Source organism: Antrostomus carolinensis, unplaced genomic scaffold (genome assembly GCF_000700745.2).
Source record: "Antrostomus carolinensis isolate BGI_N321 unplaced genomic scaffold, ASM70074v2 scaffold48299, whole genome shotgun sequence".
NCBI lineage: Eukaryota > Metazoa > Chordata > Aves > Caprimulgiformes > Caprimulgidae > Antrostomus > Antrostomus carolinensis.
The window spans coordinates 1-23,709 of record NW_010337333.1 but is presented as its reverse complement, the minus strand read 5'-3'; the positions used below and the strand labels follow the sequence as shown (position 1 = coordinate 23,709).

Sequence of the window (23,709 nt, the reverse complement as noted above, 5' to 3'; positions counted from 1 at the left end):
TTTTGCCACCATTAGCCACTCGAGTCAGCTCTGCCTCCCCTGCGAACACGGAGGAGCCCATGCAGATACAGGAGTTGGGGCTACCCAAGGAGCCTGCTCAGGACTGCAGTTTTCCACATGCTGGTCCTACCTCCTAGGGCCTGTAGCTACTGATCAGTCCCTTGAAAGCCTCTTCTCTGGTTATTTTTGTTAATAAAATAAAATATCCCCATTTTGGAGATAGACAGTCATTGCTGATCTCTTGTCTTCTCAGGCTGGTCGAAAACAGCATGGCCATGAAAGAGCAGTGACTGACCGACTGCGACCGCCTCTCTGCAGCCAGAGGATGCTCCAAGGGAGCTGGTTTTGGAAACCCTTCCACAGCAGCAAGGCCAGGACATGACACACACACTGCATGTGCCTGGCATCAGGGCCACCACCCCTCCTTGCTTCCATCTCTTCAGGGAAAGGATTGCTGGAAGTCTCCTCCAGCTGTCAAAAGTTCCTCAAGGGAGAGCTGTTCCTGGCTGCAGAGCTGTCCTCTGTCCCAGCTGAGCTGGTTGTCCTCCTTGCTGCTCCAGTATCCAGTTTTTAAAATGACATATGTGCACAGATGTGTGTCTCTCATAGATCTGTTCAGAGCAAGCTAAAGATCCAATGTTTGTTCTGTCCTGGGAAGGCAGATTTGAGTGCATCAGCAAGACTTTCATAACCCCCTGCAGAGAGGGTTGGTGTCTCTCATATTAATCCAGTAGGTGGTTATTAAATTGACAGGAGCTGCTGGAAGTTGCATCCCTGGAGTGACGGAAATGAAGTCCAGGTACCCGAGCAGCGAGAGGGGTCTCAGAGGCAGCTTTGGCTTTGGCTTTTCTGATCTCTGTTCTGCCAAGCTTTGCATGTGGTGATGGGGTTGGGGCTTCCTCCTCCCCTCTTCTGGGAGGAAGACCTGGGTGGGGAGGATCAGTCCGCTTCTCTCCGGGAATCCAGTCGAGCTGTTCCGGGCAGACAGCGGCTCCTCGTTGCTCCTGGGGCAGCCTTTCTTTTCCAGTGGAAGGACGGATGTAACAGCAGGCCTTGGCCAAACTCTCCCTTTCCTAGTGCTCTGCCTGAGAGGTGCAGTTGTTCAGGTTGGTCCCAAATCCCACGTCCTGTGAAACCAGGAGTTCATTATTAGCTGGGAGCGTGACCTAATGTAAAATCAAACCAGCTTTAGGTGTCAGAGGAGGCATCGCTGGTACCTGCAGAGCAAACTCCCCATGGGGCTGGTGCAGAGCTTGGGGGTTTATTACAGGAGCTCCCAGGAACCGCCGTGCTGGGCACGCGGGGACCATTTCCTGGGTTTCAATGTGCTGGAAAACTCAAGCCATAAATAAAAATTAAACTTAATCAGGCAAACGAAATCCATTTAGGAAGGCAGGAAATGTTCCACGGTAATGCAGTTTGTGTCATGAGGCCTGAAGACCCTGTTGATCTTCTACCCTTGTGTTGGCTTGTACATTGGAAATAGAAATGTGCTGACAACTGTTTCCTAATAGACCTTTAAAGATGAAGAAATATTCTCCCTCCTGCTGCCACAGCATGTACCAACCCTCTCTTCCTTCTGGTGTCATCAGTACAAGGGGTGGCTTATGGTTAATCAGAGAGTGTGACCAACTCATTGCACATGTGAGTCTAAGCTTCCAGCCTGCTGGTTTTTCTCCTGGGCTGGCAAGTAAAGGCTCCCGAAGCAGTAGGTGTGGTGGTGGGAGAGGAAGGATGATTCAGGATTAGTGCATAAGCCTGGGAACCAGAAGGTCAGGCTCATCTCTGCTCCTTTTTTCTTGGCTTTACCATCACTGCCCTCATTTTCCTGCTGGGAAGCAGCTCTGGCCCTTCCCTGCAGGGATGGAGAAGCAGGCAGCAAACAGATAAAAAATTACATGATTTTGCTGATGCTTATGATAACAAAACCCTGAAGAATAGAGAGCTTCCGTTGAAATTATGGGAAAAAATACCTCATGAATGTTCAGTGGAGAATTTGACCTCCCAAAACCTCTGAGAAGTGAGGAAATGAGCAATCCCATTACAACCGAGATCTCCAAGGCGGAATCAGAGAGGGACGTGACTGGCACAGGAAGCCACTCTCAGCAGTAAGAGCAGAGCACAGTGAGAGCTGCTGTTAAACACAACCCTGTGCTGTGCCCAGCAAGAGCTGGGGTCCCCACGGCCCCGCACAGCTCAGTGCCAGCTCTCCAGGTTCATGAATGATGCTCACAGCCACCATGCAGCTGCATTGAGCTCCATGAGGCTTCAGAGTCGCTCCTGGGCTGAACAAGCCCCAGCTCAAGGAGATGGAACCTGCCCTAGTGTCTGTGTGAGGCTTTGACAGGGAGCAGGGTGACACTGGGAGGAGGATGTGCTCTTACTGGGAGAGCTGAGCCAGTTTTGTGCATCGATTTATACACAGAAACATGATGTTCAGCACTCAGCACCAAGCTGGTCTTCCTCCCAGGCTTATCTCTGGGCAAAACCTCCCTTGACCACTGCCAGCCCTATCTCATTAGTGCCTCTTCAGTAAGTCTGCTGTAATTAACGACACTTTTTTTCTTTTCCCCTCTCCAAATCATGGGGGGAAAAACCCCACACCCCCAAAACCAGGCAGTGTTTGTCCCTCAGGTGAGGACCCTGCTGCCTTCCTTCACGATACACACACACCCATCTCAGAAGAAAATAATGGGCCTAGGATAACAGTGCCTCAGCAGCTCTGGGGAACCCTCAAAATTAGTTTGTGATTCCTGGGGCTCTGTGAAACATTCATTAAAGCAAAAACTTGCAAACAAAAGAGAAATTGAAGCTGAGCTGCTCCTTCAAGCCTGCCAGCTGGTTTCTCTCCTGTTCCTCACACCTGTTCAGTTTAAGCCTCAAGTTACTGAAGGCTCTTCTGGTTTTATTTTGCCAGCTACAAGTAGCAGGAGACAATTACAACCCAGCAGAAAAATCTGAAGCTAAGAAGTACCAGCTAACCCTGTTAACAAAAATAATCTTTCCCTGCAGATCCCTCGAGCTAAGAACATATCTGACCATTCAGTGAAGGAGTCAGGGATGCACCGATGACTTCTCAAGGAAGGCATTTCCTAGTTTGGGAGGAGTCACCTCACATGGGAAGAGAAAGCCCCATTCTGAGGTGAAAAAAAAAGACCCAAACAAAACCAAAACTTGTAAGAGATGGGTGTGTTTCCTTGGAAAGGTTTGGCTCCATCCAGTCTAAGGACCCTCCTTACCTCTGGGGAAGAGATATTTATAGTTTGGGAGTCAACACCTCGATGAAGACTCCTCTGCCTTTGCCTCTACACGATGCAGGGATGATCTGAACGCAAGGCCCCGTGCAAGGGGAGGGCTGCGTGTAAGATGCAATGAATTAAAGGCGGCTTCTTGTTCCCTAAGGGAGCATCCATATCCACACACACATCTCTATTAAAATCACCTAGTGCCAGCATATGAACTTCTGCTGGTGTAGCTCGTTCTGGAGAGTTAACAGGAATAACTTTAGGATAAAATCATGTACAAGCCAAATATCAATGTAACGTAGCTCACTCTTGAGCTAGTGGCCAAGCAACGGTAAATGAACATCAAAGGGGACGGCAGAACCACTCACCCCGCGGGCAGGGGCCATGCTCCTCTCTTGCAGGGTTGAGCAGTCACACTGCTGCCTTCCTGCTCCAAGGCCCTTCCTCCCTCTGCTCTGCCATCATCACTGCAGTCGTGCAACCTTTCAACACAAGCCCCAAAGCACCACCCAGACCATCCTCAGCGTGACTGCTGCCAACATACCTGCGTCCGGTGCTATTCCAGCGTGGATGTGAGCTCATAACATCTCCAAAGTATGAAAAGTATTCGGGTAGATGAAGCCAAGCCCACTTGCTGTCAAATTCTTCCAGCAAGAGAAAGCTTAGAGGGTAAACACATTTACCTCTAAATGTTAAGTAAGGCAAACAGACTTTCAAGTTTTTCCACTCCTTTCCCACTCACCCTCCATCTTTCAGCGCTGACCTATTAAAGACATCAAAGGACTTGCTCAGGGTCCAAGTCATCAAGAACAAGTCAGCTGGAGCTGTGGGTCCTGCAGGCCTGTGGGATACACCTGAAAACTGAACCATCATGGCTGGGCTGTGCAGCTGCCTCCAGGGCAACCTGAGCACTCCCACACCTGAGCACCCCCCCACCATCCCTGCCACGCTCACCACGGCTTTTGAGCTGCGTTACCCTGGGCTCCCGCTCTGCCCAGAACAAGGATGACCAACCAGGCAGCTAAAGAACATGTGCTGTAATTTTCACCTGTGTGGGTTCAGTTACAAACAGTCTGAGTTCATTCAGGAGAGCTGTAAGTTACAGTCCTTCCGTTTGTGCCTCCAGCAGGATGGAAAACCAGCCTGAACTGCTGAGCTAAAATCATTATTAATTACCTTCAGCCTCCTGCCTTCCCTGATCAGTTGTGGATAACACTTTCCAAAGCTGTTTATCTTTAAGGGAGAAGCCAAATTTGAGTGTGTGGATATAAAACAAGCACAGGAGTCAAAACATCAAAGCTTATTCCTAAAGCTGCAGACACTTGCAAGGCTGATGGTAACGGGGCTGGTGTGAGGTTCTACCCTACAGCAAAGGTGAGGCACTGGAACTTAGTTTAAGTTTCAATTACAGATTCAGCCAAGTTCAATTCTCTCACACTGGCTCCAGGCTGGAGCTGGACACCGTTATGAGAGGCCACCTGCCCTATTCTGGCTCAGGCATGTACCTGAGCCCCGAGGCAGGTCTGAAGGCTTGGGGACAGGCTGCTAGACCTGCTGATGCTTTTGGCTACCACCACCATCCTGCCTGGGGGAGAGAAAAGGAGCTTCTGCAAATGGAAGTTGTTTTTTTTTTTCCTAGAGTGATTTCCCTTCTATCTTTTCTGATACACAACCCCCAATATTTGGACAAATGCTCAACCCCACCTGTATTTAAGATACAATAAAAAACCCCCCATCCATCTTCACCACAGTGCAAGAGTTTCAAGGGTTCCAGCTGCTCCCAGGCACAACCTGGGGTAGTAGTGCCATGATCCAGCCTCCTACTTGAAGAACACTGAAGCCACTGAAAGCAGTTCTTATCCTGAGGAGTCTGACCAAAAAGCACCCACTCATTCCTGACCATCTGCTCTTCTGATGTTGTCGTTGTTTTTTATTAAATTGCTGTTGTTTTGTCATCGCTGTTGTTTTTTATTAAATCAAAGGTTGTTAATTTTGACTCTAAATCCTTCCCTACTTGAAGTGGGACTTGACCCACTGCAAGATGGTTTAGCCACCACCTCAGCTATGCGGCATTTCATTAAGAAACCTTCACCTCTATACTCTCCTTGGCAGCAGTAACACGTGCCAGAGTCAGGACTTCCTTCCACCCAAGAAACAATCCTGGCAGTGCTGATGTGCAAGTACCCAAACGACAGACAGGAAGGCAGCAAACACACATGCACACGCTCAGAGGGATGAGCAGAAATACTCTCTAAAGAGGAATTTGTCTTGTGCAACAAGAAACACTTCTACCCTCAGCAGGATCACACTCATTTATGGTGACACCCACAGGAGGCACCTCCTTCACCCACGGTGTGACACAGCGGAGCTCTGGCTCACGCACACATCCACAGGCGCAAAAAGAAAAGTGATTAAATTGATATTAGCCATTAGAAAAAGCCACTTCCCTCTCCTCTAAGAGAGATGCACACTACTGGGTGACAAAACACAAAATTCCACCTCCCATCAGCCATCCTTTCATTGGTTTTATCCCAGTTTAATAGATGATTTATCAGACCTGTGCAGGACAGTTACCTCTGACACAAGGGAGGGAGAAATAAAATCACAGCAACATATACACACGAAATAAGATACACAAAATAGAGCTAAATTTATATACAGGTTATTAGCAGCTAGACTCTTAACTTCATTTAGTACATGGCTTTACTTACTACAGTTTTAGGCACAGAGAGGAATTTACTAATAAGGTATTTGCTGTAATGAAGGGCCACGATGAATACCTCGTTCCCAGTCCTCCCTGGGCAGAAATTGGTTTATCTAATAAAGATCTAACTCTTGCTTCCCACCAGTTGAGGATGCAACCCTGCACAAAGGATGAAAGAACAGGATCCAGCTAATCCAGCACACTGCAACTTTATACTTTAGATATTAAACATCTATTTTTTTTTTTTAATAGGGTTATGTTACAGAGTTATTGACCAGGACTGAATTTCAATGAAACAATTTGAGATTTGGTTTTTTTTTCTTCCCCCTGTTCGCTTAGCATGGACTCTCAGTTGTAAACAACTCAAAGAAGAGCTGGCAAGAAATGATTAGATGTGAAGATTGCTTTGTATGCACTTCACATTTATAATGAAGAATTTGCTTTAACAGGATTTAAAAAGCACAAAGATCATGAAACATTTAAATTTACTTAGTAGGTTATGTTAATAAATTACGATGCATCATCCACAGGCAGGACTCCACTTCAAGCTGCGCTGAAGCAGGTGCTTGGATGTATTTTATGTGCTTCCTTGTCTTTCTGATTTAGGACTACAGACTCAGAGCCCAGCAAAAGGAGTATGTGCTTTCCTTGCAGCATACAAGCAGCCTTTTCTGTTCCAGCAGCACCTCTCACGTTTGATTATGCATGCCAAAGTGCTTTTGCCAGACTGAGGAATGGCCACATATTTTAATTACTGATTGCTTATGTATAGTACGCCTGTCACAATGAGGAACATGATCACTTACCCAGTGAAAAGGTTGAAAAGAGTAAGTACAGAAGAGAACCAGCCAGATACCCTAACAACACAATTAAAAATTTAAGCAGTAAGCAGATAATTTAAAACAACAACAACAACAAAAAAACCCAAACCAACAACAAAAACTTTAACTTATGAGGCAGGTTGAGAATGACACAGATTTTTCCTTCACAACAGCTTCATTTACAAGTACAGCTCAGCAAGGCTGAAAGACTTTATCACAAGAACTACAAACTTGTTTATCACAGTTATGTCAGAGCTCCTCGCTGAAGGGTGTGTCAGTTTCTATTATAGCCGCTCCCCTCCTCTTCTCCAAGGTTATTACCTCTTCTTGGGAAAAAGAGGGGGTTGCTTGAGGCTTTACAAAGTGCAGAGAATAAGTAAGTTTTTCCCTTTAGAAAAAACACAAAAGACAGAGAACTCAAACATGCAGGGGTAATAATGAGAAATTTAGAGGGTCTGGAGTTTGGCATTTGATTTTTAAATGGCTATTCTGGATGTTTTCAGGTGTACAAAAAGGGAAGGAGTATTAATGTGGAAAAGCAGCTTTGCCATATTAAAAAAAAAGAAGTCATACCAGCACACAAATATATTTTGGGACCATCTTTAAAAGCACGTCGATTGAACAAAGGCAAAATACGCCAGCTTGGGACCATTCAGGAGCAACCTGCTCTCACATCCAGCTCTCTCCTGCAACTCCACTCAGCCTGCGAGAATTTTGGCCATAACTTCTGTCATGCATTGGCAGGGCAGAATCAAATAAGGCTGTGAACAGAGGATTATTCGGGCTGTCAAACTACAGGAAGATCAAATGACAGTTTTTAGAAGTAACAGAATTTACAACTACTCAGTGTAATACAGCTGCTGTTCAAAAAGTAACAGTTTCTTCACAGGAACCCTAAGGTCAAAGGTAAGACTTTAGACATAAGGTTCTCACATTTGGTACAAAGTTAACTTGTTCCTATGGCTTCTCTGCTGTGAGATTGTCACTGGTACAGAACAGTTGGGGTCACAGATTGTCAGGAGACTCTTTGGCTGTCTGTGTGAACACCGGCGCACGGTGCATATCCTTGAGGCTTATCTGGTGCCTCTCACCGGACACGTAGGTTGCTAGAGCGTGACCAAGAAGCAGGTGGCTGGGAAGAAAGGCAAGACATCAAGTGAAGCAGCAGAGTGATGCAGTCACCCACTCAAAACTTGGGCCTCTCTGTCAAGGAGAAGGTCAAAACAGAAACCACCCTCTGTGCAGTCTTGAGTCAAGTGGGGACAGTGCAAGGAAGGGGAAGACTCCAGCACCGGTAGGGAACGAAGCCAAGCCAGACACTATAGACAACAAAAAGTCACGCAAGAGCATCACACTGCTCAGGAATTTCAGTTTTAACCTTATCTCGAGCTCCCACGAACAGACACACACGTGTAGTGGGCGAGACAAACAGAGCTCTCATTTTTGGCTTCAGAAAGAACAAAAGGAAGATTCACCATTCGGTTTGCTATGTACACCAACACTGCACTGTACACTTCATTAACGAGATGCTGGCTGCTATAGTCCAGCATTACTTAAATAAAACTCCTCTTAGTCACAAAGAGCCCCAGGTGGGTGTCTCTGTAGGAAGGGGAGCTGACACTCTGCTGTCTGTGGCTGTACATGGTGCCAGTCCTTCCGGGATGAACACAAGCCGTCATTCCACAGTATTTAGTAGCTCCTTAGCTTGCCTGAAGCAGAGAACTTCCCCTTTCCTCTTCCAATCCGTTTGATCCCAGTCCTGTTGGGACTATTTTAGCACAAAGCCATGCCATGACTTCCCCCCATTGCCAAAACATTCCCATCCAAATCATGCAGTCTCTTTCAGTAGTCCCAGTTTCCGGAGTGCCTCTCTCCTCGCTTCTTCTGTTGAGCCACGGCCAGAAAACTTCACCGTTATCCCTTGGGATCGAAATCCTGAAGGTCTGGGCAGCGAACCTGACCTCCTCCTCATGTCCAGGTTTAGACCAGGTTGTTTATAATCATTAAAACTTGCTGCTGTGTTCTGCTGTGCTGTGCTGCTGACCTTGTTAGCAGCAAGAGCTACCTCTGGTTTGATTGTTACAGTTTTGCTCGTAGGAAGGAAAGGGCTGGGCTCATTTTTTAAGATATCGTGGATGTTTTGATATCCATTGGGAACAACGTCTGCCTGTTTGGGCTGCTCATCAAGATGCTGAGTACGTGGGGTATGGTCCACTTGGTCCTGAGCTGGCTTTCCCTTAACTAGGCCAAGTTTTGTCAGGGCCTCGTATCGTGTTTGCTCAGAGGACAGATCCCTTAAGGAAGAACTTCTGTTACGCGACAAGAAATCACTTTTCTGCAGCTTCTCCTCCAGTTCAGCTGCCAGAAAAGCTCCCCCGTTGATGTTGGCCAGCACCTGAGCTCTCCGCTCCTGGACATTAACTGCTGCTTTTGAAATAGTCTCACTGAATTCTTTGCCACTGACATTTGTTATGTTGATGTTGCTCGGGAAGCGGTGCAGTTTGGGTGCAGGGGCAGGAGGGTGCTTTGGAGCCACAAAGTGGTCACCATTGGCTACTGGTGTTTTCTTCCTGTCCAAATTCCCTTCCTTGAGGGCACCAGGGAAGTGCACCCTGTTCTCCATCTGCTGCTCAGACATCTTCTGCGCCATGATGAGCGGAGTGGGGACAGAGCGAAGCAGTTTTGGATGCTGCACTGGAGGAGGGGGTGGAGGAAGAAGAGGAACAGACACCGGTCTGTCTGTCTCAGACACCGGTGGTGGTGGTGGTACAGGGGGATGTGGAGGAAGGTCAGCAGGTACAGCTGGCTTAGGGCTCTCAGTTCTCCAGGTGGCATCCAACACTTGAAAGACAAAGCAGAAATAACGTTATTAAGTCTTCACACAGAGCGGACTACAAGGTTTTCTTTCACCTAGGATTAGCAAGGGTCAGTATTCCCCTCCTCCAAACTTTCTAACTCAAACTCAGCCCACATCACCAGAAGAAACTAGAACTGAACTCCTAGAATGGCAGCTTGGAGGCAACAGGACAGTTGAAATCACCATATTTACAATGTGCTCACTAGAAGCCTTCTTCCTGCCCTTCATTCACCACCTGCACGTTACCCTGACTGTATTTCAGTGGCTGCTTCTTCTCCAAGAGTTTTGCAATTCTTATTTATCACGGAAGGGACACGTTACATCCCGCTGCATGTCTGAGTTAATTAATCCATTCTCCAAAAAAATGGAGAGAGCAAAACTCCACAGAGTGAAGGAACCAACATGCCACGCCCTACCTTGTCACAAGCTTATTGACAGGATCACGTGCCTTTCAGTCCCACAGAAAGTAACACTACAAACAATCTGCTATCTTAAAACTCCCAGAGAAGGTCTTCAGAGGTCTTAGAGAGAAGCAGAGCGTGAACAATTTGATGAACACTGGTCTGCCTCACTGCGATGACTCTGCATAATACTCGGTTCTGTTACAACTCAGTCACTGGGCAGGGGACAGAGGTGGCAATCCAGCAACATTATCATGGATATGAGTGAAAATTAAAAAAAGAAAAAAAAATTAAGAGATAGTAACAGTAAGAACTTCAGAAATCCCCAGTCAAATTAAAAATCACAGTGCTCAGCTCATCTTGGTGTAACAAGGAAGGTACAGAATTTCTTTAGCTGTTTTTCTTAAGAACTGGAGTATGTCAGGGCTCAGTCAAAGGGAAAACCACACTTTCAAGAAATTCTGCTACCTGGTTCTGCATCTCTCCTAGGTGGGCCTTCACAGTTGCTGTTCTCAGGTGTTGGCTGTACCAAGTCGATTACATCTTCAGTCTCTGAATGACTGGGCACATTTTTGTCCGTTGACCTTGAAGACTGACAGCGGATGCCACTGTCACGTAGGACCGGCTCCTCCAAGTCATCTTCTAAGGCATCTATGGTTTCCTCAAAGAACATGAGAACATCCTGCTCTTCGTGAGTTAAGTATTTCAGACTCTCATCATCCTATGGGGAAAAAAGCCAGGAAGTTTAATGCTTTACAGGTGAGTACAGGTAAGCACACTGATAGCAGACACAGCACCACTTTTTGAAGGTGGAAAGGGGGAGGATGAAACAGGCAGCAGTCACATCAGAAGCATCTCCTGCCTCCTGTTTCCTCCCTTCCCAAAGAAGCATTCAGCCACTACAGTGCCAGAAAAAGAAGAAAAAAAAAGAAACCAGAAGTTTACAGTGCATCAGCTCTCACTGAAGAACAGCAACTGGCATTTCATCCTTTAAAGTACCTAACTAGTTCAGCAGACAAGCATCTGTTTGAGTTGGACAGAACAAATTGCTAAAATACCATAAAAACAGACTTAAAATAAACAAACCAACAAATTAAAACCACCACAACAACCTCTGCCCCGCACCCGTGCCTTTCCAAGGGTTAAGATAGCTTCTTCAGGCTCCAAACTGGAGTAAGCTGTTTCAGTTGCTGTGTCAGGCTCAGGGACAAGGCTTTGGAGCAGCGTGGGAAGGAAAAGGTGCGTTCAGGACAGTCCAACAAATGGGTTGGTTCTCTTTTTGCTCTAGACAACAGTGGAATTTGACTTCTAGAGGCAGAGCTGGAGCTGAAATGTGGCTCTGCCACTGCAATCTCGGTTATCCAGAGTTAGGTGGCAGATTACAAAGATGTAATAATAAGGAGGGAGAAGGTTTCTAAAGATTTTACCCTTGAGTTACAGAAAGGAAAAATTTAGAATAAATAAGAAGATGTGTTCCCTGGCAGTAAAGTGCCTTGGGCTATTTTCTCCAGCAGGAAGCAATCCTGTAGACCACAGAGGCGATAAATAATCACTTGGGTTATCCAGTCTTCATTTTCTATGAGTCACTGCTCTTGATTAACTTGATTAACACAGTATCACCAGGAGAAGCTAGGCAGCAAGGCAGAAACTCTTTTCCCTCCACCTACACCCTGGGAAACACTCACTTTTCCAGAAGCTTGGAGATGACAAAGAATGATTAAGAAAGGCACTACATGAAGACAATGGATACAGGAAAGACATTTCCCCAGAGAGCTGTGTAAGGTCTGGAATGTAACAAAGTATTGTTGAAAAGTAAGTGAGGTTTTCCCTTTTCTGGATTGAATTTCTCTCCCACCAGGCACACACTGGAAACTTTGCCATCAGTAACTTCACAAGAAAGCACCAGCAAAGCAATACAAGACAGTGTCTTTCTCATCTCTACTATTTGCTTCTCCAAGGACATCTGATGGTACATACAGGTAATGAGGCTACCTCTCAATGGAAGACTGGGGGAATTTATGTAAGTACATAAAGGTAGGCAGTGCAAATAGCCAGGAGGCAGACATGTTACCCAAGGAAGTTGTGGCTGCTCCTCCCTGGAAGTGTTGAAGGCCAGGCTGGATGAGGCTTTGAGCAACCTGGTCTAGTGGAAGGTGTCCCTGCTGATGGCAGGGGGGTTGGAACTGGATGATCTTTAAGGTCCCTTCCAATCCTAACCATTCTATGATTACAAACTACGAAGTGCTGCGTTGTACCAAGTGGCAGTTAGTCTTTAAACACTCAAAACACTACAGATGGGAAAATAAATGCTTTAGGGCTCGTAGATGCCTTCTCCTGTGTGGCCATTAGAACATTTTCCCTGTAAATAAATGAGTTAAATACAAAAGACAGACACACAGCCTTTCAGTCACTCTTAGTTCAGACACTTCAGGACAGGTTTGCTGATCTGTGGCTGCAGTTTTCAGACACAGCTGGCAGTTTTGTGTTAAAACAGAAGACAGATGTCTTGCAGAGCCTCAGCTAGAGGTTCATTCTACAATTACATTTGTAGAGATTCAGATTTATTGTCATCAGAGTGAACACAGTTTGATGGCTGGGAGACACGTGCAGAGGTGTTGGTACCTGTAACTTAATTCTTACCATCCACAGTGCACTGTCAGAATAAATAACTTACTCCAGCTTGCAGCAAAACTGCTACAAAAGATGAAATTCAGATGCCATTCACAATTGCTTATGTAAAGCACTAACTTCAAAGGCTGACGTATTCCACAGCTCACGCCCACCACATGGCAGAGCTCAGTGTTTAAAGGCCAAGGAAAGTTTTACAGCTGCACTTGAAAAAGTGAGAGAGACAGACAAGCTGCCTTTTTATTTTTCTTAATGGATGTTGCAATCTCCTTCCTTCCCCACCCAAATACTCAAAGGGCTGCTGCTATGTCTAGCAGGCAAGAGAATGACAGGAAAGCAGCCCTTGTTAGGTAGGTCCTGGCTGGAGCTGAACAGGACTCCAAGAAGCTTTTGTTGTGGGTGAGCTCATTGCAAGTGCAGACTTCCGCAGGCACAGGGATAAGAAAAAGGGGGGGGATTGTGTTTAAGGGGTTCATGGTGGCAGCAGATCCAAAGTGTGGTACCGACAGAAATGACTGCACCACACTTTGTTTAAAAGAACAATTGCTCCCACATGAGCAGTGTGACCCAGAGCTGAGCAGAACAGCATATGAATTGAAGCAAAAGATTTTCAGAAGCCCTTCCTTCCAGCTGTTTCTGTGCTGTAAAACAGCCTGCTTTTCCAGGCCAGGTAAGATTGGCAGGAGGACTGGTCAGCAGAGCTCTGCCTGACTTACCATCCCTCACAGATCTTGCTGAAACAAGCAGTTTCCCTTTAGATGAAGGATCCAGAATGACTAACCATCCCTTTGCAAATACACTTGTAGCAGATGGCACACCTAGATCTGAAAGGCCAACCTCATGTCAGTTGGCACTTTGATCTCTTTCCTCATGTAGATTTCCTTCAAGATGACCAATGCCACATTCCTTCAGGGAAGGGAAGAAAAAAACCAACCAAACAAAAAAAACCCCACCAGAACAGGCAGCACTACAGCAGGTCACCGTACTGAGATGCACATCCAGCCTGGCTAGAAACTCTCTCAGGCACAGCATGTTTCAGTTTGAGAGACAAGGAAATAATCCCATTTTAGATACACAAACACAATGAAAATAAACCTACTCCAGCTGGACAAATCAAAGGAGCTCAGAGATGTAAAGCATGTAGTGACTTGTGTTACCACTGGTCTGAGAACAGTGGTGTATTATAAAATGCCTACTTGTATTATTTATAATATAATAAAGCTTTCAGAAAGATGAGAGGAATTTTCTTGTAGTCAACTGGTGCCTGTTTTAACTAAGGTTACTCAGTCTATTTCTAATTAGTTCATTTTCCACATAGTCCAAGTACTGGAACAGTTCATATTATTTCTGGGCTGCTTTTCCAGGCCACCTTTCTCCTTCAAGAATCCAGGTTTTTAACAGTCAAAGCAGAGTCTTTTCAGCTACTCGAGTTATTCCCCTCCTGTTTTCCACCAACCCCCTACTCTTAATACACCAACACCCCCCCTAAGACTCTCACATACACCTGACACCACCAACTTTAAAGCTACTGTCAAAAGGCAGCCTAAATTTGAAACATTAAAATTTCACCTTAGCTGAGGGTTAAAAAGACTGCTTGGACAGAAGAAATTTGGGATGCAAACAGCTGAAATAGCTGAGTATGCTCAGCTGGCATTAATATTTTAGATCTCTGTGCAGCCAAACATTTCCTGCTTACGTCAAACAGGAAAGAGTCTGTTATGACAGTCTTTGGTGTACAAGAAGAAAAAAAAGAAACAAGAAAAAAAATAAAAGATGACTAGAATCTGTTTCATAGAAATGATCCCTTTCCTACCTGTGCAAAACAGTGACTTAATATCAGAAGCCCACAATTTTTCACATACATCTGAAGAAATTCTTAAGTTCACATCCAAACCCAGAATCCTAAGACCAGCACAGCTTTGACAGAAACAAAACAGTGAGGGAAATCCCAAGACAGCTGCAGTGGTTAAAAAAAATAATAATAATAAAAAAAATTCTACTGAAAACTGCTAGAGAACCAAATGGTACTACCCATGTCAAACAGTTTCATTTCAATTAGCAACATACCAGGAGAACAGCAGATTCAACTGATGCACCAGCAGCCACTTGACAGTGCCAAAGAATTAATACGCAGAGTTCCACGGGAGAGAAGTGACTGGATGCTTCTCAAAAAAGCACGAAGGGAGCAAACTATTCCAATACACAGGAGAAAGAGACCAGTGCAGCACCCACCAGTTGGGCCTCAGCCTGCTGATACCAAGACGATTAAGGGAGTGGAGCATCTCCCTTATGAGGAAAGGCTGAGGGAGCTGGGTCTCTTTAGCTTGGAGAAGAGGAGACTGAGGGGAGACCTAATTAATGTTTATAAATATGTTAAGGGAGAATGTCAGGAGGATGGAGCCAGGCTCTTCTCAGTGATGCCCAACGGTAGGACAAGGAGCAATGGGTGTGAGCTGGAACACAGGAGGTTCCTCTTAAACTTGAGAAGAAACTTCTTTACAGTGAGGGTGCCAGAGCCCTGGGACAGGCTGCCCAGGGAGGGTGTGGAGTCTCCTTCTCTGGAGACATTCAAAACCTGCCTGGACGCCTTCCTGTGTGATCTCATTTAGGTTCCTGCTCTGGCAGGGGGATTGGACTGGATGATCTTTCGAGGTCCCTTCCAATCCCTGACATTCTGTGATTCTGTAACAGGGCAGGCAGTTCTCCTGGTAAAAAGAAAGGGAAGAAAGCCCTGCATGCAGGAACAGCATCAGAACAAGTACAAAAGCTTCAGCACAAAAGGAAAAGGCACGTACCTCTGACTGTACGGGCAGAAAAGGGAAACAGAACGGATTGGACCTGCATTGCTTCAGGTGGAACCAAGTGAATTACAGGTAAGAACAAGAACTTGTACAGGATCAGACCACAGCAGCCCTTTAGCTGCCTTCAGCCACCTGTACTGCACAGGACAGGGGAATGGGGTTGGGGGGAAAACTACTGCTGTAAATTGGGCAGATTTATATTTTTCTTCCCCCTTCCAGTTTCCAGCAATACACGGCTTAAGGACTTCCCAGTTGCATCCACATCTGTGTACTTATTAATAGCCCTTAATGAGCTTTTCTAGCATGAATTCATCTTATTGTTTAAGCCCATTTAAATGGCTGGCATTCACAGCATTCTGTGGCAATGAGTGCCCCAGTTTAATTGTGTGCTGTGTCAAAAAGTACTTCCTTTACAACCCACTATCTGATGCTTTTGATAATACCATTTCATTTGGTGAAGATGACTATAATATTGAATGTTGTTTTCTTCAGTTTATTATCATAATTGTACCTGTGTGCTTCATAATAGTTAGCACAGCATATAATCAATGGGTCGTAAGTGAGGAAACAAATGATCTAGAGGTATTTAAAAAATAAACTAGATGAAGTCATAAACTGATTAAATTACTACTTTTTTTTAAAAAGCAAGCTAAAGCAACACAAGATCTACTTGAACTCTGAAGCCATCTCTTTGTTTATCAAGATTAGGCTGATGAGTTCATAATTTCTTCTTCCCTTTGACTTCTGTGTTAGAACAACATTGAGAAAAAATTGGGAGCTGTTTCAGGCAAAAATCTCTAAAAACTTTTTACAAAAACCAAATAATTTCACACCAATCTCATTTCTCACAAGAGGGTTACTGGCTTGGCCAATCTTATGAGACGTGATAAGCCTTGATTTGAAGGCTTTATTACATGGCCTCCCAAAAATACACTCAAGAGATGAGTAAGAAAAACAATTAACTTTGTGGCTGTTAATGCCCTTATGCTGGAACACGTTGCTGCAAGAAGTAGGTAGGGCAGAATGAGACCTTCAGGAATCATTTAGGTGTGCTGGTAATCAACAAGATGAAATTCAGCTGAAAGACATATGAATATAGAGTGATGAACAACGGCTAAGCAGCGACACAAGACAGGAGTTGTGGGTCCACTGAAGTGCTGTAAAGAGGAAAGAGAGTGCTGTTCAGGTATGCAAATGTTATTCTGGGATGTATTAACCATGGTGATGAAATAACAGGACATCCTCATTCGGCACACAGAGTTCAGATTCAGCCACTGAAAGGATGTAGCCAGGCTGGACAGGGTCCAGAACAAAGCAAGAAGTGCTGAGAGGTGAGTGGTGCAGGAAGGCTGGAAGAATGGAGCACGTTATGTTTTAAAACATGGAAGAATGGGCGGGAGGCAGACACAGCCCTGTATGTATTTTAATATATAAAATGTTGACCACTATATGCAGTGAAGGCAAGACAAGTTAAAATTGACTTTCATGTAACAGAAACTCTAATCCAAGTACAGCTTGAAAAAGAAAGTTGTGGTGTGCCAAGAACCTGCTTTTTGCCTGTCAGTGAGGGCTACAGAGCAGAGCTGCCCACCTGCTGGAATAACCTCTATCTGTTGGATCCTACTTTGAAGCAGAATGATACAGCTTACAGATCCTGATGGCAATGTGCGCTCTATTCTCACTATTACATTTTACAGCAAGGAGTCAGGCTCTTTACCTTGGTTCTATACCCGTGGTCCAAAGCAAGCAGCCCTCAAGCCCCTCTTCCTCTCTACTTCTTGCCCCACTGGTGGGAACAGTGACTCTTATTTTTCTAAGGCATGCTGCTTCTAAGTCACACTAATATCAATTTAAAGTGGATGAAGCACAGCATAGCTCTGTCCACACCCTGTAAGGAATGTCTTCCACCTGCCCAAAGACAGCTGTATCCATAGAAAGTATCAAACATTCAGAAAAATTCTTCTCATTTTTTTGTGTATTGTTATTTGGCAAAGTACTTGGACGTGGTGAAAGAGCTCATAGTGCAGTACAGCCTGCAGAGTATCAGTATCAAGGGGGAAAACCCACATTCATTTTATGAAAGGAGTCTCTCAGTACTTTCCCTTGAATGTACCTGAAGTGCAGCTCAGCATCACAACACTCTGCACACTCAAATTGTGAGAAAAAAGGTAGCACTGGGCTAACAGACACACAATCTTTCCTTTTTCAGTAACTCCTGAAGCCACACTGGAATCCCAGGACCTCTTTAGAGAGGCTGGAGCAGAGACAGCAATGCAGTGCGCTTAGAAAACCAGGTCTGTTGCATTTGAATTACCTGTACTGATACAAAAAGGAGAAAGGTCATAGCAACTAATTCTTAGGCTCCAAGAGGCATCATAACTACAAAATAAACAGGTCAGCCCTGAGGTAAACAGCTGAGTGTGTGAACTAAGATACTGAGCCAGCTCAGACTACTCACAAGATACTTGCTCTTCTTGTCTATGTCACCAATGCTCAAAATGTCACCTGTACTCTAGAAAGTGCCTGGTAGGGACAAACCATCTTCAGTGACTGGGTATCAAGTCATGTTAGAGCCAAAGAGGAAGCTTGTTTGAGGAAATAACAAACAGAATAAGCAAGACATCTTTTTAGAATCATGGCTATCTGCCAATTTGAGCCACTTGATTAGTGACCAAAAGAAAGAGTCACCTGACCAAATTCTGGAGGTCACCACGGCCCCAGGAAGAGTGGTGATGAAGCGAGGATCTGTCTGAGCCAAAGGCAAAAATAATAATTACAAAACCCAACCTACAGCATGATCCATTGAGAGCAACAAGAACTCACTGTCCCTCAAACCTATCACTCAGTAAGACATATGGAGAAGAGAAGGCTCCGGGGAGATCTTATAGCGGCCTTCCAATACCTGAAGGGGCTACAAGAAAGCTGGGGAAGGACTTTTCATAAGGGCAGTTAATGACAAAACAAGGGGAAATGGGTTTAAACTGAAAGAGGGGAGGTTTAGATGAGATATTAGGAAGAAGTTCTTCACTGTGAGGGTGGTGAGACACTGGAACAGGTTGCCCAAGGAAGCTGTGGCTGCTCCTCCCTGGAAGTGTTCAAGGCCAGGTTGGATGAGGCTTTGAGCAACCTGGTCTAGTGGAAGGTGTCCCTGCTGCTGGCAGGGGGGTTGGAACTGGATGATCTTTAAGGTCCCTTCCAATCCTAACCATTCTATGATTCTATGATATTCAGACACAGAAGGTACAGTACTGAAGTCAGTATCAACAGATCCAAGGCACTGACACAGCTTATTCCTAGTCCAGTTCCAAGCAGCACAGCTCACTTCAGGTACAACCAGCACCTTCTGCTATTATTTTTGTAGGTGATACTATTGCCCTAGCATGTTATTCACACCTACAAAGTAAAGCAGTTACTCATGGCTGAGAACAGATACAGGGTACAATTACTGAAGAGCACTGAAAAAGAAGGATTGGCTTTAAGAAGCCAGTCTGTGGCTGTTCAGCCAATGGAACAAGACAAATTGCTTCAAAAAAAGTGCTAAGACCTAGTTTTATCTCTGAATTAAGTGTCCTTAAATGGCTGCAACCATATTTCACTGGCAGTTAATTCTTACACCATGTATCAGGGAGTGTCATTCAAGAATGGGCTTTGGAAGTCAGAACTGACAAGCAGAACAGAGTGGTTTTGTTTACCCCCCCCCCCCTTGGATAGTGCAACTGATTCCATGTATCAAGATGGTCTGATTGTCTCTTCCTTGTGCCAGGCATATGTATGGATAACACCTTCACTGAAAAGAAACCAGATTTTATGTGCAAATTTATGGCCTCATATAACCATAAAAGACCTCATTCTTATAGAAGATATGAAGAAAAGTTGTGGGGAGAAGACAGCTTTAGGTGACAGTGTGAGATGAAAACACCAAGGCAAACATTCCTCCCATCTAAACGTAGGCTCTTGTCTTCAGCTGCTGTGATAGATTTGTCAGAATAAATCCAGACTCAAGCATCTATCATTTATATGGAAAAATTCTACTGCAATCAAGACAGGACTTTGCTTTCCACTTAAATAAATTTGGCTTTAAGGATTGCAATTGTCAAAGATTAACTAAAAGGGGAAGAAGCAGCCGAGAAAGCTGACAAAATTAAAGTGAACTGATAACAGCTGACAGGTTAAGAATCACACACAGAATCTTGATACCTTTTTGGCACATGGCAATTCATGTCCATCTCCTTGTCATTCCTAAGCCAACACCCAGTTCCAGAGCAAGTAAAGCCAGTGCAGACACACAGTGGGCAAGGACAGCCAACAGCCAGCCAAGCCAGCGTGAAGCAGCCAGCGTCAGCTAAAGCTGGTCCAAGTGTTTGTCTCTTATCACATCCCCAGGTCTGTTTGAATTCCACAGATGCAACACAAAGGTTATATTTAGTGACTAATGGAGATTCACACCAAGAAGCTCAAGAGCCTCTTTTTTGTAATTGAGTAGGAAGATTCTGTGATGCCATATGACTGATTTATATACAGCATAACTTCAAGTATGCTCAACTGTTATTTCCTTTTTAAAGCCTTTAGTTCATTTTTTCCAGGGGTCTCTCAAATAGCAACAGATATGTGAAGGCACTTTTCTAGATACTGTTTTTGAAAACTGTTTTGCCATTGTCTTTTGTTAAACATAAAAGTCTCAAAAAATGACACACATTTCTATTTTCCTTTACCTGTTTTAGTTATGGTAATGATCTGGGACTATTTTAGGACTCGGAGTTAATGGAGAGAAAATTATTTTAGAAAGGGAACTAAAGCAACTCAGTGCCTCTTTGTTCACAAAACTGAAAAGTCTGCCTATATCAAGTCTAGCAAAAAAGAATACCAGTCCCTGCTTGTTAGGAGGGCTCCAGCTTTCCATGAGTTGCAAAAGGATAGCAAAATTTTCACTATTTAGGAAGTTTTACAGTTGGACTTGATGACCTCAGTAGTCTATTCCAACCTAAATAATTCTGTAAGAAGATACCTGCAGCAGTAGAGGCCTGTCATAAAAAAACCCCACTGCTACACTTTTCTCCTTTGCAAGGCCATTAAAAAAAAAATTCAAAGTCAACTCTAACCTTCTTTGTTGTATCTTTAGGTGACTAGACCCAGAAAAGTGATAAACTAAGAGGCAGTTAAGCTAAGAAGGTCTGGTGTGCCTGAAAAACCCATCCCTCCCTTCCTTTCTCAGAATTGGCTTAATAAGAAATTACTTGTCTGCACAAAGTTATCTATCCCCTCTCCTCTCTCTCTCATGAGGCCATCAAAACTTCATCTTCTGAACCTTTATAGTAAAACTGCCAAAGCAAGAAGGTCTCTAGAACCATGTTCCAGCAACTAGCTTTTCCACTTACGAATCCCCTGATGCTTAGTGTCCTGTAAAAATCACACTTTTAATACACAATTACAGAAGGATATAGAAAAAGATATATTTGAAGAATACTGCTCTTCATCCAGAGGATTTCTAAAGCCTGGTTCAGTGCTGAACAGATAAAAATGGAACAATACTGTTTCCTTATATCAGATCACAAAAAGGAACTATCTGAGCAGCACTAAAGCCAGAACTTCCTTCAGATTGAGTTCATTGCAGACCCCCCTCTCAAACTCAGAAATTGAGATTATGCCTTTATTGAAGACTTTCCATTCCCCAACCTGTTATTCCACACTTGCTAGTTGTCAGCTTTACCAGACATGCCACCTACTATGCTGCTGGAAGAATGGTCATGGAAGGGGATCTGCAGCACCAGAATTAAACTCGTTGGTATATGCTTCACTTTCTTCATGCTTAAACTCAAACAAGACAAACTACAGGCTTCTGGAACTTCTTTTGCACAGGTCTGATGGGAATTGCCTACACCTGCAGCCAGTTTCAATTCCATCTATAAATAACTGCCTTACAGAGCAGGAAGGGATTCCAATTCTAGCTGATGCATCATCATATGGATTATCACATGGTCAGGTCTAGTTAGATTAATCTATGTCATTTTCTGACACAGCAGATTCAGGATGAGACTGTACAAACATACCAGTTTATACATAGCCTTGTTATTCAATATGGATTATTTTGAATGACCAGTCTCATGCCTGCTCCTACAGCTAAGAATAAAACCCATGGAAACATGATTGGCTTCTAGTTTGATAACCTGAAAAACTGTAGTCAAGAGCAATACATAAAATTAACTTGTAATTCTGCATAAAATTAGGTTGCAATTCTTTAAACAAAGTGCAACTCCCACTGTAATTCTCCAAGATCCAATTGACTTTCATATAATAAACAACATGTTCTAAATACCCAAGTCCAAATGGTGTACTTGGTTACTCTCTTGACCTCCTCCACCCTGACCCTTCACAATTTTGTTCTAGAGCAGATCAGAAACAGTTAAGGGACTAAGTTTAGTAATATTTGTTTTGTGTTTTAACTAGCAACACAAGCTGGCTTAAGGATACAACAGAATATTAACTGAGTTGTATTTTCATTAGAAACAAGCAAGAAGGAATATCTTTAGAATTGCCTCAGTTGCCAAAAAGCTCACGAAGCAGCACAAAACACTGAGCATTTCTCAGGTGTACAGATAAATACAGGTGTCAACTTATTTTCATCACTTATTCTTTCACAGCAACAAACTACTTCCACTAAAAGGAAGCTAGCAGGGTGGGCAGAGGGAAAGATATGAAAAGCCTAACCTTATGCTGACAGGCTGAGAGAGTTGGGGCTGTTCAGCCTGGAGAAGAGAAGGCTCCGGGGAGATCTTATAGTGGCCTCCCAGTACCTGAAGGGGCTACAAGAAAGCTGGGGAAGGACTTTTCATAAGGGCAGTTAATGACAAAACAAGGGGAAATGGGTTTAAGCTGGAAGAGGGGAGGTTTAGATGAGATATTAGGAAGAAGTTCTTCACTGTGAGGGTGGTCAGACACTGGAACAGGTTGCCCAAGGAAGTTGTGGATGCCCCCTCCCTGGAAGTGTTGAAGGCCAGGCTGGATGAGGCTTTGAGCAACCTGGTCTAGTGGAAGGTGTCCCTGCTGATGGCAGGGGGGTTGGAACTGGATGATCTTTAATGTCCCTTCCAACACAAACCATTCTGTGATTCTATGTTCAAGACAAGACAGAGATTTAGATTCCCATTTAGGGAAAGCACATTTACCAGAGTGCTCTTTACTCTATTAAAAATGGATGCTTTTCAAACAGTTGTGATGATAAAAAAAAATTGTGCAAGGAACCATACCTGCTTTCTAGGCTTATCCTGTCACAGTACAAACAGTACTGTTGAGTTCATTGCCTGAATCATTCTGCTAATTGGAAAAATGCAGAAGTGCATCCTCCTCCCTCAATTACTCATGTACTATTTAAATGGCCACACACTCATATTCACTAATGTGAAGACAGCTTTGTTTATGGTGACGTATTTGTTACTCACCTAATTATATGAAGGTGGAATAAGCCAAGATGTTCATTCAGTAGTGTCAACAAAGAGCTTAAGCAAGAAACAGCATACAGAACCAACTCCATCCTTAAGTTCCTTCACAAGCTACTTAGGAAAGCGAAGGCAGAGATGTGCACCAGACTGCACACCACATGTGGGTGGTTGCACCGAGCTGCCCAGTGTGATGTGTGCTCCTTTCTGCCACTCCTGGTTCTCTGGGAGGAATGACCAGAGAAACACTCTCCAAGCTCTCAGAGACAATCAGACCAGAATAACAGGCTGCTGTACCACATCAGAGTAATTATTTCTGGCCTGTCAGTTTGCTAACAACCAAGGCCACAAGCAACCATTTAGGAACAGAAATGGCAAAAAAAATCAACGCTTAATAAAAAAAAAACCCCACAAAAAACCCTGTGATGTGAACAAAGCTACTAATTAACTTGTATCACTAAGCATAAGGCTCATTAAACACTTACCAAGGCAGGATTTCTGCACCTAGCTTGGCTGCCACGATTTTCCACGTTGCCACCCCTTTCCGCGCTCCCGTGCTTTGGAGAGACGTCGGATGCCATTTCAGGAGAATCGGAGAGGAGATTTCTAGGCATCACACCCTCTTGATTTATCAGTCCCGATACAGCTTAGAATGCCATCAGCACATTACGTAGGGCTGCTAGCTTTATTCATTACTGAAAACAAAGAACAACATGTTATAGTTAAATCTGGTTTTTAAAATACTTTACGAAGAGTAGAAAATAAATAATAAAAAAAGATTCCATGCAAGTTAATCACAGAATCATAGAATGGTTTGGG

General features: G+C 44.2%; 1 protein-coding gene across 1 annotated transcript; it reads right to left on the bottom strand.

Annotated features, from left to right (window-relative positions):
- Positions 1 to 8,598: 8,598 nt before the first annotated feature.
- Positions 8,599 to 23,549, bottom strand: PROSER2 (proline and serine rich 2). Its single transcript, XM_010175151.2, is given in 3 exon segments — positions 8,599 to 9,611; positions 10,497 to 10,749; positions 23,376 to 23,549. Coding segments are annotated over 3 exon segments (1,440 nt in total).
- Between the last annotated feature and the right edge of the window lie 160 nt (positions 23,550 to 23,709).